General features: G+C 45.9%; 1 protein-coding gene and 1 long non-coding RNA gene across 5 annotated transcripts; both read right to left on the bottom strand.

Moving 5' to 3' along the window:
• Positions 1–243: 243 nt before the first annotated feature.
• Positions 244–4,504, bottom strand: chn (zinc finger transcriptional factor charlatan). 4 transcript variants are annotated; one of them, XM_089734660.1, is made up of 7 exons: positions 4,357–4,504; positions 3,658–3,925; positions 3,245–3,433; positions 2,040–2,216; positions 1,302–1,943; positions 993–1,231; positions 244–825 (listed from the first exon to the last, which is right to left on the bottom strand). In XM_089734660.1, the coding sequence occupies exons 2-7, from the start codon at positions 3,892–3,894 to the stop codon at positions 507–509; spliced, it is 1,803 nt and encodes a 600-aa protein (XP_089590786.1). In that variant the 5' UTR covers positions 3,895–3,925; positions 4,357–4,504; the 3' UTR covers positions 244–506. The 4 variants fall into 4 exon arrangements, with proteins under 4 accessions (XP_089590786.1, XP_089590785.1, XP_028042177.2 ...); XM_089734659.1 differs by having other exon boundaries at positions 3,658–3,981; positions 4,357–4,375; XM_028186376.2 differs by lacking the exon at positions 4,357–4,504 and having other exon boundaries at positions 2,040–2,201; positions 3,658–4,275.
• Positions 4,505–8,271: 3,767 nt separating this feature from the next.
• Positions 8,272–12,349, bottom strand: LOC149500917 (uncharacterized). The gene is made up of 2 exons (XR_016324620.1): positions 11,622–12,349; positions 8,272–8,483 (listed from the first exon to the last, which is right to left on the bottom strand). It is a non-coding gene; the product is annotated as an uncharacterized LOC149500917 (long non-coding RNA).
• Between the last annotated feature and the right edge of the window lie 3,157 nt (positions 12,350–15,506).

Below are 15,506 nucleotides of genomic sequence, written 5' to 3'. Positions count from 1 at the left end.
CGAAGGTCTTCAGCCTCCTCCTCACGGCGCCTGCAGACTGGATCGGTTACAAGATCCAAGTGTGCAGTGGGAGTGGTAGATTCTCAGTACAGCTCTCGACCTACCGTGGCCCACACTCGGACCCTCGCGCCTAGAGGCTTGGGGGGCCGCGGCCGCCCCCTGCCGCTCGTCCGCGACCTTTCATATCCTAAATTCACTGTCACGTAAAGAAGGATAAAATGAACATGTGTACAATAAAACAACTTATCAGTGAGATCAATAAACTTTATAATCAATGTTCTGCACATAATTCTTTGGTGAAACATTAATCTAACATATTATATTTAACGAATTTACTTAACACTTAGAATTAACGGCGTCGTCCTGGGAGATTAACTAAGTACACCGGCGCGGGAACTGTAGGTCAGTACTTGTGATCCGCGCGTCGCTCATTCATTGCGACCGACTTTATGGAAACTTGAAGAATGAATGCGACTGATGCAAGTCCGCCCCGGGGTCCGGGGGCGCTAGTAGCGCAGGCAGTGGTCGTGGTGCAGCGGGGCCGCGTTCTCCTTGTCCCGGGCGTACCCCGCGCCGTACTCCAGCGGCGCCGCCTCGTACTCGTCTCCCGACCCGTCCGACGCCTCCAGGTACCCGAACAGCCGCGCCGCCCCCGCCGCGCGCCGCCGCCCCCCCGCGCCGCCCCCGCCGCCCGCCCCCGCCGCGCCCCCCGCGCCCCCCTCCGCCGACAGCTGCACGCCGCCCGCCGGGAACACGCCGCCCGCCGCGCCGCCCGGCGCCCGGCCCACGTTGATGGGCACCTTCAGGTTGCGGCTCTCGACGTGGCTGAAGCAAACGTACTTATGCAGAGCGATCGTCGGACGTGGAACCTACCCGGGCCGCCGCACCCTTCGCGCGAGGATCCACAGCTCCTATGATAAAGGCGCTTTGCGTTCGACTCGCACGAATGTCAAGTGATCATTTAAATGACACAGAAAATTGGGCGTACTCACTGCGAGTCGCGAAGGTGAGCGGCGAGCTGGTGCTGGTCGTCCGCGAGGAACGGACACTTCCCGCAGGACTTCTTGTTGTGCACCTTCTGCACGTGCGTGGCCAGCCGCTCCGAGCGCGCCGCCTTGTACTCGCAGAGTGCGCACGCGAACGGCTTGAGGTGGGTGTTGAGGTGCCGCTTCAGGCACCAGTTGTCCACGCCGGACCAAGCGCAGTAGCAGCACGCGTATCTACGCTCCCCCTGAGATTTTCAACTCATTTGATGAGAAGGCTTCACGTTAAAGAAGCCAATTATTGAGAAATACCAGTACCTTCCGTCGAGCGGGCGGGATGGCGACGGCGGGCGCGGCGGGCCCGGCGGCGGGGGCGGCCGGCTTGTGCAGGCTGGCGGCGGCCGCCGGCTCCGCTTTCGTTAGAGGAGCTCGCTCTATCTTGACCACCGACGGCACCACGGTGCGGTACTCCGTGACCACGGTGGCGGCGACGGGGGCGGGCGGAGGCTCGGCGGGCGGCTTGCCGTAGTAGTGCAGCGTCGGCTGCTGCTGGGCCTGACTCGGGGTCTGTTGCTGCTGCTGCTGCTGCTGCTGCTGGTGTTGCTGTGCGGGTTGCGGTTGTGGTTGCGGTTTGTTGGTCGCGCGCCGAATGCGGTTCAGGTCGTAGGGTTGATCCCGATGCATGCGCAGAAAATGTTTCTTGACGTGATCGGCGCGATTAAACTGCTTCTGACAGAGGTAGCAGTGGAAGGGCTTCTCGTCGCGGTGTATATTCTCGTGTCTGGTGAAGAGGTCGCGGCGGTCGGTAGCGTAGGGACAGACGCCGCACACGTACCGCTTGCCGCCGTCCGGCACCGCGCCGGCCGCCGCGCCGCCGCCGGATCCCGCGCCCGCGTCGCTCTGCGGACTGTCCACGCTCCCTCCGGGGTTGGAGCGCCGGTCGTTACGCATAGATTCGACCTGGCAAAGAGCGCAGTGTAATTACTTCTACAGATACGAAGAGAAACAAGGTCGGCGTGATGATTTCCCGATACGTGTTGAAAAGATCGCACTTACCTTATTCTTGAGTCTCTGCAAGTACCGTGTGAGGTCGTCGAGGGCGGGGTTGTCCCGCAGCAGCTGGTCGGCGGCGGCGGGGTCGGAGTGGTGGTCCCGTGCGAGGTGCTGGCGGACACTGCGCGCCCAGCTAGACGCGAACCCACATCCGGAGACCGGACACTGGAATGCACGCGCCTGCAAAGTTACAGCTTGCTCTCAGACTAAATACAGTAGTGAACCGGTGCTGTCGGCTGATGTGCTGGCCAGACAGCCACTTTATATATGATAATATTATGTTATACTTAGAAGATACGTGTTGCAATAAACGGGGAATGAGTGAACCGCTTCCGTAGCCGAATTACTAATACTACTTCAAAACAATATAAAAATAAGATTAGTTTGGTAAAATACGCTTTTATTGCCACTCTAGTCAGACGAGCGTACGGGTTCGCCGATGGTGAGTGGTTACCGTCGCTAATAGACTTCAACAATGCCAGAGGTAAAGACAAGTCGCTATCTACTGCTGACTTCTTAACGCAAGCCTCGTTTGAAGCAGGACATGTAGCGATCGAGAAACATAGTGGAGCTCATTCCAAACACTAGGTAACGCATTGCTTCTGGGTATTATGGATGAACAGCTACGGGAGCGCACGGCGCGATGATAAAAACGTGATGAGATCATTTTGAACAATTCCTCGAAGCCACTCCCTGCGGAATATACGGTACACAACACAGAGAAAACCGAAGTACTTCCGTACCTAGAGGTTTATTATTATTATTTAAATAGGTGGACGAGCTCACGGCCCACCTGGTGTCAAGTGATTACCGGAGCCCATAGACATCTATAACGTAAATGCCGCCACCCGCCTTTGGGATATGAGTTATAATGTTGTAGTACAGTGCCTACAACGATTGACCCCAAACCAAAAGGCATTACTGCTTCACGGTAGAAATAGGCAAGGTGATGGCACCTACCCGTGTGGACCCACAAGACGTCATAGTCCACCAGTCTATTCTGCAGACTATTCAAACCGAGACGCATTACTGCCTGCTTAAATCGATATTTACATAAAGTTATTCCCACTGTACGTTTGTGATGATTTCAAAGACCGCATCTCTTGTAAAATTGGCATACGGCATGAGGAGAATGCCTGTTACGACACTGTTTCTTCTACGTAATACCTGTTATGTTAAATACGTTATAACGTATTAAAGTGTTTTACCTGCGAGTGTGTGCCGAGCCAGTGCTCCGCGACCCTGGCGAGGAAGCCGACACAGTCGCAGTGCGCGCACTTGAACAGTCTCTGCGCGGGGTTGTACGCGGCGATGCGGGAGTGCGCCCACGCCAGCGGCTCCTCCGCGGCCGTCCACCGGTCCTCGGCTGTAGGGTCGATGCGCGGACTGAAGTTCGCCTACACATTTATTCGCGGCTTAAACTTTATCAGACGAGAGAAATGCTTTAAAAAGGCCAAAACTGTAAAAAAAAAGCTTTTTTTGTTTTTAATCTTTCAATATACCTTCACCTACCCAAGTAAAATAAGTACACAGAGAGGTACAAAGTGTAAATTATTTCGATTCTATTTATCGAAGTTATTATAAGTAACGAGTGTCGGTGACTACTAATATAGTTTAGAACCTGCAAGATCCCCGGGGGCGGGAAGCCGTTCTGCATGAGGGCGGCAAGGCCCCAGGCGGTGATGTGCTCTTCAGGCCGCAGGTCGTCGTCTAGGTCGCGCTCGGCTGCTGGAAACTCCACGCCCACCACGCCCACTGTTGCCTCCTCGCCGTACAGTTTCTTGGTGATCTCCTTAAACATGTCTTCGCAGTCCATGCTCAGAGACGCTACGCTGCCCACCCCCGAGCCGCTATCCATCTCGAACCAATCTATCTTCCTGTCTTGTTAACTGTCGATCATAACGACTCTTTAGTGACGGCCATCACGCATCCGAGACCTCCTCACCTATATTCATTGAAGGGAGTGCATAAAACGAATTAAAGGGAACACCTCCCTGAACTCACGCCTGTCGCTGTTAGGCGTGGGGCCCCCGCAGCCCCCGCCGCCCACTGTTGAACCCCCCGCACCCGCACCCCTTTCCGCGTGTGCCCCCTTATTCACTTTCGATCGGTCATAATCCTACTCAATAAAAAGGTTACAATTCTTACAAAACCATCGACTAATTTAATGAAATACTACGGTTTGATCAGTAGGGTACGACTCGAATGATCATCATCGTTAGTTATCGGACGAGAACAACAAGTAAAGTTGTTCGAATTGAGAGTGTAGTTATAAGCGGCGTGGGTACGGGTCGAGGCTGGCTCGGCTCGGCGTGCTCACCTGCGCGCGGAGTCCGTGCGGGCTGCGAGGCGCGACTGCCGCCCGCCGCCGCCCGCCCCTCGTATTGACCGCCGCCGCCCCGCCGCCCCGCCGCCCCGCCGCCCCCGCCCTCACACTCGGCGCCCCGATAGCCCGCCGCGCTGCCTACAGCCGAGCGCCGACGTCGATAATCACTCTATCGTGTGCCGTTTTCCATATCACTGCGGTATCCTATAAAATATGCCTTTGAGTTTCACATGTTTACTCCTACACCGTACAACATAAGATGCAAACAGTCTATACTCTTCTGCTACTACTATTGCAGTGTGCGAGAACTCTTGAAGTAGGTAATCAAATTGGTTGAGTCTCCTGCTCCGAACTTTGATTTAGATATAAGCCACACACACGTATTTGCTTACAATAAATGGTAACCGGCGCGGCGGACGGTGTGAAGTGTAGATACAGCGCTTGTAACCTTGTTATCATTTCCAATCCACAGCCGGAGCTCAGAGCGGTCTTATTTATGTTTCGGCATAATTTATGATAATCCAACCCAGCTACTTCTATTGATAATTTATTCATTCAAGACCGAACTCTTTAAACGTTTTTTTTTTCTTTATTTAAGGAGATTATTCACCTTTTTTTTTTTTTTTTTTATTGCCTTTGTAGGCAGACGGGCATACGGCCCACCTGATGGTGAGTGGTTACCGTCGCCCATGGACTTCAGCAATGCAAGGGGCAGAGCCAAGCCGCTGCCTACCGAAAGGTGCCACCTAGTGAATATGCCACTCCATTGTGCAGCAAAAGAGAGTAACAAAATAATTATATAAAAAAATTAAGGAAACTGTTATCGTCTCTGAAGGCCCACCAAAACTATTTTATAAAGTGACTTAGCCATTTCGGATTCCAAAAAGGCTAATACGTAATTTACACCTCCAACTTGTCGAAAATCTGTATAGTTGCAAATAATTATTGTCTCAAATCATCGTTCCGCGCACACTCCATGATAATGTGAAAAGCATCTTCCACTACATCACAAACTGAACACTTGGGAATGTAAAATAGTCAATTTTCTTATTCAGGGTAAATCTAAGAGGAAAGGTTCATGAAGCTTAATCAGTAAACGTACCTATACTATTACTAGAGTATAGAGTATATATATATAATAATGTTTTCGCTATACTCTAGTAATAGTATAGCTATATATATATATATATTTTTTTTTTTTTTATTGCTTAGATGGGTGGACGAGCTCACAGCTCACCTGGTGTTACGTGGTTACTGGAGCCTATAGACATCCACAACGTAAATGCGCCACCCACCTTGAGATATAAGTTCTAAGGTCTCAGTATAGTTACAATGGCTGCCCCACCCTTCAAACCGAAACGCATTACTGCTTCACGGCAGAAATAGGCAGGGCGGTGGTACCTATCCGCGCGGACTCACAAGAGGTCCTACCACCAGTAATTACGCAAATTATAATTTTGCGGGTTTCATTTTTATTACACGATGTTATTCCTTCACCGTGGAAGTCAATCGTGAACATTTGTTGAGTACGTATTTCATTAGAAAAATTGGTACCCGCCTGATATTCGAACATCGGTGCATCGCTCAACACGAATGCACCGGACGTCTTAGCCGTTAGGCCACGACGACTTGTATTCTTTGTGCGCTCGCAACCACAAGCGAAGATAGCTCGAGCGTCGCCGCGTCGGCTGAGTTTTGTGTGAGAGACTTCGGATTGCGTTCAAGTAACGTCACGACAATACTGAAATAAACTGAGGGATCGAAAAAATTATTTATACTCATTTTTTATAAGTTGTATTTCAGGCCAAAAATGATCCGATCAGGAGATAAAAGGTATGATGTTGTTTCAAGTCTTTAGTTGTAGAAGGATTTAAAAAAAAAATCAGATAAAGTTTTTTACTCTTTTTGGAAAATCAGTAGTTAAATTATCTTCTTTTGAGTCGGCTTTTTCATTTCTCAAAGTCGTGTCTAGTTTGAAATGTTGACCACTTGATGCATTATACTTCCCCACGTCTTCCTGTCCTCGGCGGTCTTTATAGCCTCGGTTATTGGGACGTCAGTGAGCGTCTTTACGAGATCAGACCAGTGGGTAGGTAAGCGTCCGCGTGATCTTTTTATTTTACGGCTCAGGTGGGTGGACGAACTCAGGACTCACCTGATGTTAAGTGGTCACTGTTGCCCATAGACATCTACAACCTAAATGCCGCCACCCAATTTGAGATATGAGCTGTAAGGTTTCAGTTTTAACAGTACTACGGCTGCCTCACCTTTCAGACCGAAACGCATTACTGCTTCATGGCAGAAATAGGTAGGGTGGTGGTGGTACGTTACCCGTACGGTCTCGCAAGATGTCCTACCACCAGATCTTCTCCCGCCAACCTGATCAACTACCATCAGGTTCTCTAAGTTATTAGGGTATCTACGAACGAAGTGTCCGAAGTACGTGAGAATACGTTACAAGCAGATAGCGGACTGCCTCGTGGTAACGCTGAGCTCCTTGAGAATGAAAACTTGATCCGGCGTGCAGTCCATGGACGCAACATCCGCGAAATTTAAAAAATAAAAACAAACGCTAAATCATAAAAATTCACAAAATGACTAAATCTGAGCATGAACTGAAGTTCAATATACCTTTGACAACCCGGCGAATAACAATTTAAAATTCTTAGAGAAAAAAAGGATCACGTTTATTGCTTGTAAACAAGACATTATTAAAGAGAAAATGGTTTTAAAAACTTCTCTCACTTTAAGTTTTAAATAATCTTTTCATCTAGTTTCAATAACAACGGTGTTAAAGAAGCATCTCCTTCAGAAACCCTTTACACTTACCTTAAACTAATAACATAACATAAATTTGGCAGCATAAATCATTTCCGTTAGATGGATATAGTAAGTAGCAACTTTCATCAGCAGAAATGGAAAAGCACTCATTTGTTAAAACTACTGTGACTGTATATTATATTATGTTCCTCTTCAAACGATATCTAAGAAAGTAGTTTACGGTACGCAGCGGTTCGACTCTGCCATTCTTGACATCTCTGGGCGGCCGCAAACACTATCGGTGAACCGAATGCAATATTCAACCGCGATAAATAAATAAAATAGTTCGCCGACTATCTCTGCAGCTGCGTCCTCCTATGGTCTATGCACATAATGTTTTCGAGTATTGAACCGGCCACCGGCTGCTCTCGTCTTGTGCTCCGACCACACGAGGTCCGCACTGTAGCTGAAGGACACTGGTTAGATATTCACCTTCTTTGTAAAGCTAGACAAATAAAATTTTTATTTTTTTTAAATTAACGCCCTCTAGCGTATACGTGGCGCAGTGTGGGAAATATATAATTATGAATCACTGCTTAGTGCACTTATTGGACACTGCATGGCGTGACCGTGCTATCTTGTCTGTGGTTCGAGGGTGAGATTGTTACAGCACTATAGGCGGAACATTCGAGAACCGTAAGACAATTATTATAAAAGGACAAGTCACTTTGTCCGAAGCTTTTTCAATCAACATCTCTCGAGCTGCAGTGCAAGTTTTATTACGTATTTACCATAGTCAATTTATCAGTTCCTTGGTGTATTTTTATTCAACCAGGGTCCTAATAACTGGTACATTACATGTACATGTTAGGGTGCGGAGCGTGACCTTACTATCACCTTCAAGATCCCGCAGTACTTTTCTGAGTGGACGCTGCCGGAAGCGAGGTGCTCTGGCTTGGCGATCCAGAAAGTACTTGACTACCGTAGAACAAAGAAACACACCTGCATACACAACCTGGCTCGGATCCAGCAACCCCAGTTGCGGGGAAGCAATCCAGTAATCGTTCATCGTCTTTTTGTGAACCAAACTGGTGATACCGTCATTGTTTATAATTGTTGCAAATGATGTGACAATAAAAACCAGCAGCGTAACGACAAGTTCTTTTATTTGTGCAAGAATGCAGAAAAGTAGTTAGAAATGGCTGGCATGGCTTGTTTTATTAACACTATCCCCCCTTCGTTGGCTTTGGCTGGCGGCGGTGGCGGTGGCTATGGCGGAAGGGGGCGTGTTAATATGGCTTGGCGGCTTGGCTGGCGGCAGGGCATGACAGCTGACGTCACGTCCGTTACATTCGGCCATCCTGCAACAATTGCTCCCGCAATGGGGAACACACAAAAACATTTAGTTCTCAAATAAATCAATAAGGTCTTCAGTTTCGAGCTGCTCATCGGAACTACTAGCGCTATCGGACACATGGGCTATACTTTTATAGGGCTTTAATGAATCTGTTGATACCAGGCCAGTGAAGTTTTTATAACTTCGTAAACCTTTTAGATATACTTCTAATTCGATAACAATTGTTACCTACTACTTTAGTTACTACATACGGACCTGAGTACAAATCGTCTAATTTGGTATTAATCCTAGCGGCGCTACTAACCAGTTGGCGCCTGTCTCTATGATACAAAATGCCTTTTCTTATAAACATGAGCTTTTTTTTTTATATTAATGTTGTGTGTACTCGCTTGTTTTATCCTAGCTGCAGCTATCTTACGCCGTGCGTCAACAGTTTCTGGTTCGAGACCAGGAATCGAAACATCACATATTGACCTACCAGAGCGCGCAAAGATTAAATCACAAGGCTTGTAGCCGCTGTTACTTTTAATTGTGTTGTTTGTGCCTCAATTAATGGAGTTCACTAAATTATTTGAAGCTTCACTAGGATCAGTTGCCCGCAACACAAAATTGTATGTTTAGTTTGTTCAACCTGGCCAATTAGCGCGCGGACAAGCAATACCGTTTAACGTATGCCTAAACTGTTTATCTTCTGATATATTTTTTTTTAAAGTACCTACTCGTAAAAGCTTTCCCGTAGTCTGTCACCACGTGATTCGGGTATCTGGACAAACCCTATTAATATATTTTTCAATGCACGAATGGTCCCGATTAAATTTACAGTACGCGTTAGTTCAGCTATCACAAATTTAGACAACGCATCTTTCATTACGATCATGTACTGGTTGGTGCCCTTTAGATGTCCTACAGAAGGGCATCATGTTATATATTTGTACCATGCGCATAGTATCAGATGGTTTAGAGATCGGATATAGACAGTCTTCTTTTTTTTAACATAGTTATCCTTCTCATGTGTACAATAAAGACATGCTGCCACGTATTTCCTAATAAAGCGTGTCATTTTAAGAAACCAATATTGGCTTTTAATCAGAGCTAAACGATGATTTAGATCCACGTGACAAATGTCGTCATAGTGCATTTGTACAATTTTCCATTTAGCCGAAGGGACTGCGAGTCTATTTCCCTTAAAAAATTTTCGAACTAGTTCATTCATAATTATCTTTAACATCAGCGCGACTTCGTCCGCGTGGAATATAGTTCACAAAGAATGCTTTATTTTAGTACAAATTGATTAGCATAAAAAAAACGTTATAGTGAGCCAACCTTAACATATGCTATCGCGGACATTTTTTTTTTAGATCTTTTAAAGGGGTACAATTCTGTCACATTATTTTAGCGAAACTTTAACAGTTTCTGCAGCGCACGCACCGGAAGCTCTCAAAAGGGAAAATAACCCGATTTTGAAACATTACTTACTGGTACTTCGCTTGTATTGGTCTTAGCTGACCCAGTGATGGTCTTAGCGGTGCTAGCGTTATATAGCCTATAACCTTTCTCAATAAATGGGTTATTTAACACTGAAAGAATTTTTCAAATCGGACCAGCAGTTCTTGAGATTAGCGCGTTCAAACAAACAAACTCTTCAGCTTTATAATGTTAGTATAGATTGCTTTATAATCGAACTAAGCTTTTCGTCCTGACATTGCACAGTACAGAATCAATCAGTAACTAAGACGATTCACGTTCATCATGTCAACAGGATGCCTATTAAGCGCGTCTACAAATTTTCCATACGTTCACCAGGTCTATACTCAACACTAATGTCATAATCTTCTTTCAAAACTCACCATCGCGCAATGCATGGTATAATGTCGCGTTTGGTAAGCGTAGCACAAACCACAGTACAATCAGTTTCTACTATATCATGTTTACCTACTTCATAAACACGGAACCTACGTAGCGATTGTATGACCGCCAGGTTATGAGCTCTTAACTATGATACACATTCTTCCTTCCTAGTAACCCGGCTAAAATAGTATAACAGGCCGCAGTGAGTTGTCAGTTTGTTTTTGTAATAGTATACCAGAAATTCCTAAGTTACACGCATCGGTTTGTATTTCTGTAGGAAGCATAGGATTATACAGAGCTAGCACAGGTTTGAAACGTAAGCTGTTTTTCAGTTGTTCGAAATTCGCGTTTTGTTCACGGCCCCACACCCATGATTTATCTTTTTTTTTTTTTTAAACCAATAAACTGTCGCACACTATAAGCATTATTTGGCACAGGACACTGCGAAACGGCCGTCAATTTTTGTTGCACCCGGCTGTATACCGTCTGAAGATATTTCATGACCTAATAAGTGACTTGTTCCTCCAAGAATGAGCATTTACTCATATTTAATTTTAAGTCTCCACCATAAAATTTCCCAAGTACTTTCTCAATAATTATTGAACCCGATTTTATACCAACTGAGGGTAGATGTAAATCGTTTAAAATTGCTAGTATCTCGATTTGACCTACATTTATTTTTACCCATTTCTTTTCTACCCACAGACTCAATTATTTTATTTATTAAACGCATTTAACTACCCCACCTAGTGGAATAAGGTGGAGATAAAGAAGAAACGCATGAATACAGATGGCGCATTTGCTAAACCAAAAGGAATTCTAGTGTACTAGAAATAATGACCTTGCGGTGTAATGAAAGCAGTTGTGTGTCTGGCACAATGCTCAATTGATGGTAGCCCTGGGCTAAATCTAAACTCGTGCAGTACTGTTCGGTGGATACTTTTATATTTTACCATAGCGTTTAACGCACGATAATCAACGCATAGCCTACTGTCGCCGTTCTTTTTCTTAATAAGACCACTGGTGAAGCATGACTAGATTCAGATTATTTTATAATGCCGATGTCTAAAAGTGGCGATACACGGGCTGATCACTAGTAAGCTTAATTTGCATTTGAACTAAATTGGCAATACCTAAATCATGTGTATTCGTAGCAAAGCAATGCTTATACTGTATTTTTTTTAATCTGAATGACTCCTAATATTTAATGGCTCCTTTTAATTTTTTTATTTCTACCCACAAATCTCGAAATATTTGTAATGGCATGGCTATGGCAAGTAGAAATGCAACACACCTGGCTGTTTGGCTGTGGCTCCTCGCAGCTGTTGGCCCTCAGCAGGACCTCGCCCGGCGGCCACAGGATGGTCTCCGAGCCCATGTTGATGTCTTTGATGTAGCTGTCTTCGCCGTTCAGCAGCGTCGCAGGCAGGGAGAAGGAAGCTCGTAGCCGTGAATCTCGTGAAGCGCCGTGAAGCTCGTAGTGCCGCAGTGGAGTAACCACGTTGCTGCTCTTTTAGTTTCCCTCTACGTGAACCAGAATGATGGAAGGACAGGGCGGCAGGCGCTTTTGGTCCGACGACGTCGAAGTCCCTTTGATTTGATTGTTCCAGGTTCTTCATCCTGTAGCTCAAGTATCGCCTTGTGGACCTCTTTCTGAAGCAATTTTTCAACACTTTCCTCGCCAGTGAAATAGGAGCTTCATCTTCTTCAAACTTGTCAGAAGACCGAGACATCTGAGCGTGTATATGACGTTGTTTCATTTCTTTATGCCACTTCTGATTGTTGCAAATGATGTGACAATAAAAACCAGCAGCGTAACGACAAGTTCTTTTATTTGTGCAAGAATGCAGAAAAGTAGTTAGAAATGGCTGGCATGGCTTGTTTTATTAACACTATCCCCCCTTCGTTGGCTTTGGCTGGCGGCGGTGGCGGTGGCTATGGCGGAAGGGGGCGTGTTAATATGGCTTGGCGGCTTGGCTGGCGGCAGGGCATGACAGCTGACGTCACGTCCGTTACATAATATTGTTAATTTTAATCTCACTTTCTTAAATACTTACTCGTGTGTTCGGTATACTTACCGACACCCATTTAATCAAGGATACCTTACCACTAATTTATTCTGTGTAAACAATTATAACCGTCGATTCTGTATTCATGTGTAGCTAATAAACTCAAGTGTAATATATATTGTAATTGTTTCATTTATTGGCGTGAGTCTCCCAGAGCGGTAAGTGGTGGCGCCCTGAGATCCTCCTCACAGAGTCTCCTGTTCACCGGTTGTCTACCGGTGGTGACGTGTCTAGAAGTGGTGCGACTCGGCCCCGTGTCTCTCGACCCATAGACCACCTTTTGGGAAGTGACGCGACTGGGCCTCATGTAACATCGGCATACCAGGGACACCCTTAGACACAGACACGTTATATCTTAACACCAAATGTTTATAAGAAACGCGTCGTAACACACCGGAATTGAACCTCTACCTTGTGTTTAATTTATTTATTGCTTAGATAGGTGGCCGAGCTCACGGTCCACCTGGTGTCAAGTGGTTACCGGAACCCATAGACGTCTATAACGTAAATGCCGTCACTCACCTTGAGACATATGTTCTAAAGTCTCAGTTCTAACAGTACATGGGTGTGGGTGTTTCAAAACAACACTACAGCCGGTTAATAATTTCTCACGAACAGAACACAGAGTCGAGGCGGTCGCGCACCACGTCACACGTCACACATCACCTGTGCTTTCTGTACATACTCGTATATGTGCGTACTCGTAGAGGCGGTGCAGTGGAAGTGATGAGCAAGTTTTTATTTTTATTTTTTTATTGCTAGATGAGTGGACGAGCTCACAGCCCACCTGGTGTTAAGTGGTTACTGGAGCTCATAGACATTTACGACGTAAATGCGCCACCCACCTTGAGATATAAGTTCTAAGGTCTCAAGAATAGTTACAACGGCTGCCCCACCCTTCAAACCGAAACGCATTACTGCTTCACGGCAGAAATAGGCAGGGTGGTGGTACCCACCCGCGCGGACTCACAAGTGGTCCTACCACCAGTAATTACGCAAATTATAATTTTGCGGGTTACATTTTAATACACGATGTTATTCCTTCATCCTTCACCGTGGAAGTCAATCGTGAACATTTGTTGAGTACGTATTTCATTAGAAAAATTGGTACCCGCCTGGGATTCGAACACCGGTGCATCGCTCAACACGAATGCATCGGACGTCTTATCCGTTAGGCCACGACGACTTCAGCGTCCGCGCTGGAGTCCTGCAGACGGAGCTCGTTCATTCAGTTACGCCATCCAAAGAATTTGCCAAAGTTGCCGCGATACTTTGTATCAAATAGTGAATTAGTTCGTTATGTTAGATCTAGTTTTAATTCATAGATGGGCATTCAGGCGGGTCGGGCGACGATGTCATCTGAAGTTCTGATGCAATGAGACAGCTGCTCGCTGAGTTGGAGGAACAGTATTACTGCGTGCGCTCATTTATGTCAATAACATATTCACGAAATATGAACTCACTAGCTTTTGCTCGCAACTTCGTCCGCGCAGAATATTTCACAAAATATAATGCTTTCTTTTAGAACAAATTTGGTTAGCATAAAAAATGTTATCGTGAGGCAACCTTAACATATAGACATATGCTGTCGCGGACTTTTTTTAGATCTTTTAAAGGGGAACAATTCTGTCATACATTATTTTAGCGAAACTTTAACCGTTTCTGCAGCGCACTCAGCGGAAGCTCTCAAAAGGTAAAAATAACCCCGATTTTGAAACATTCTTTATTGGTGCTCCGCTTGTATTGGTCTTAGCGTGATGTTATATAGCCTATAGCCTTCCTCGATAAATAGGCTATCTAACACTGAAAGAATTTCAAATCGGATCCGTAGCTCCTGAGATAAGCGCGTTCAAACAAACAAACTCTGCAGCTGTATAATCTTATATATAAAATTCTCATGTCACAATGTTAGTTACCATACTCCTCTGAAACGGTTTGACCGATTTTTATGAAACTTTATATGCATGTTCAGTAGGTCTGAGAATCGGCTACTATCTATTTTTCATACCCCTAAGTGATAAGGGTTGTCCACCCATAACATTTATTTTTATTTTTGGATATTTTTTTTTGTTATAATGAGGCGTTACCTAGGTATGTGGTTGAATGAGGTTTTGTTATTTATATACTCCCTAATCGTTCACATGGCATTTACATGGCAATTGTGCTGCCAAGCCACCTATACTCCTCCGAGTCGTGGTGTGTGTACCGCCGCCACATTCGCACTCTGGATCGCTTCCACCTTAAATGTCTTCGTGCCATCATGAAAATCAGATGGTCTGATAAAGAGCGAAATACCGAAGTCTTGCGACGTGCCAATGTTGGTGGCATTGAGACTTATTTAATGCGTCGGTAGCTTCGATGGTGCGGTCATGTATCACGTTTGACGGAGGAAAGAGTGGCGAAGCGCATCTTCTTCTCTGAATTGCAGGATGGTAAGCGAAAGCATGGCGGACAGCTCCTGCGGTACAAGGATGTCGTGAAACGACACATGAAGAGATGTGATATAGAGCCCTCTCAATGGGAGCGCTTGGCAGCACAGCGGCCAGAATGGCGCAGGATGGTGAACAGCAAAGTACGCGAGCTCGAGGATCAGCGTAAAGCTGACCTTGATTACAAACGCGACCAGTGGAAGGCCCACCCACCTGCTGTCACAACCTATAATTATGAGAACGGCGTGCTTACGTGCCTTCAATGCGCAAGGAGTTTTGCCGCGAAGATATGCTATATAAGCCATCTTCGAGCACACGAGCGCCAAATCGACGGATAGGAATCAAAGTGGTCGCCATGGCCGAAATCCGTCGGATGAATCATCATCATCAATCGTTCACAGCGCTACATGCCTCTTTCACTCATTTACCACATCCTTACACACTTACAATAAGTTACTTTTTTTCTACACTAGAAATTCCCTATAAATCTTATATATGGCAAAACAACGTTTGCCGGGTCAGCTAGTATTAGTACCTATAGATTAAAACGCCAGTTTGTTTGTTTTGCATAGCTCTGTAGGCAGCTCAGTGGCTGGCAGCGGCTGGACTGCGTGGTTGGCAGGCGGGCCGCATGTCTGCATACAATGACATTATGGCAATAAATTTTAATTCAGGAAATGA

The sequence above is a fragment of the Bombyx mandarina genome, chromosome 18, assembly GCF_030267445.1.
Source record: "Bombyx mandarina strain Sakado chromosome 18, ASM3026744v2".
In the NCBI taxonomy this organism is placed as follows: Eukaryota; Metazoa; Arthropoda; class Insecta; order Lepidoptera; family Bombycidae; genus Bombyx; species Bombyx mandarina.
This window is presented reverse-complemented; position numbering and strand designations above follow the sequence as displayed.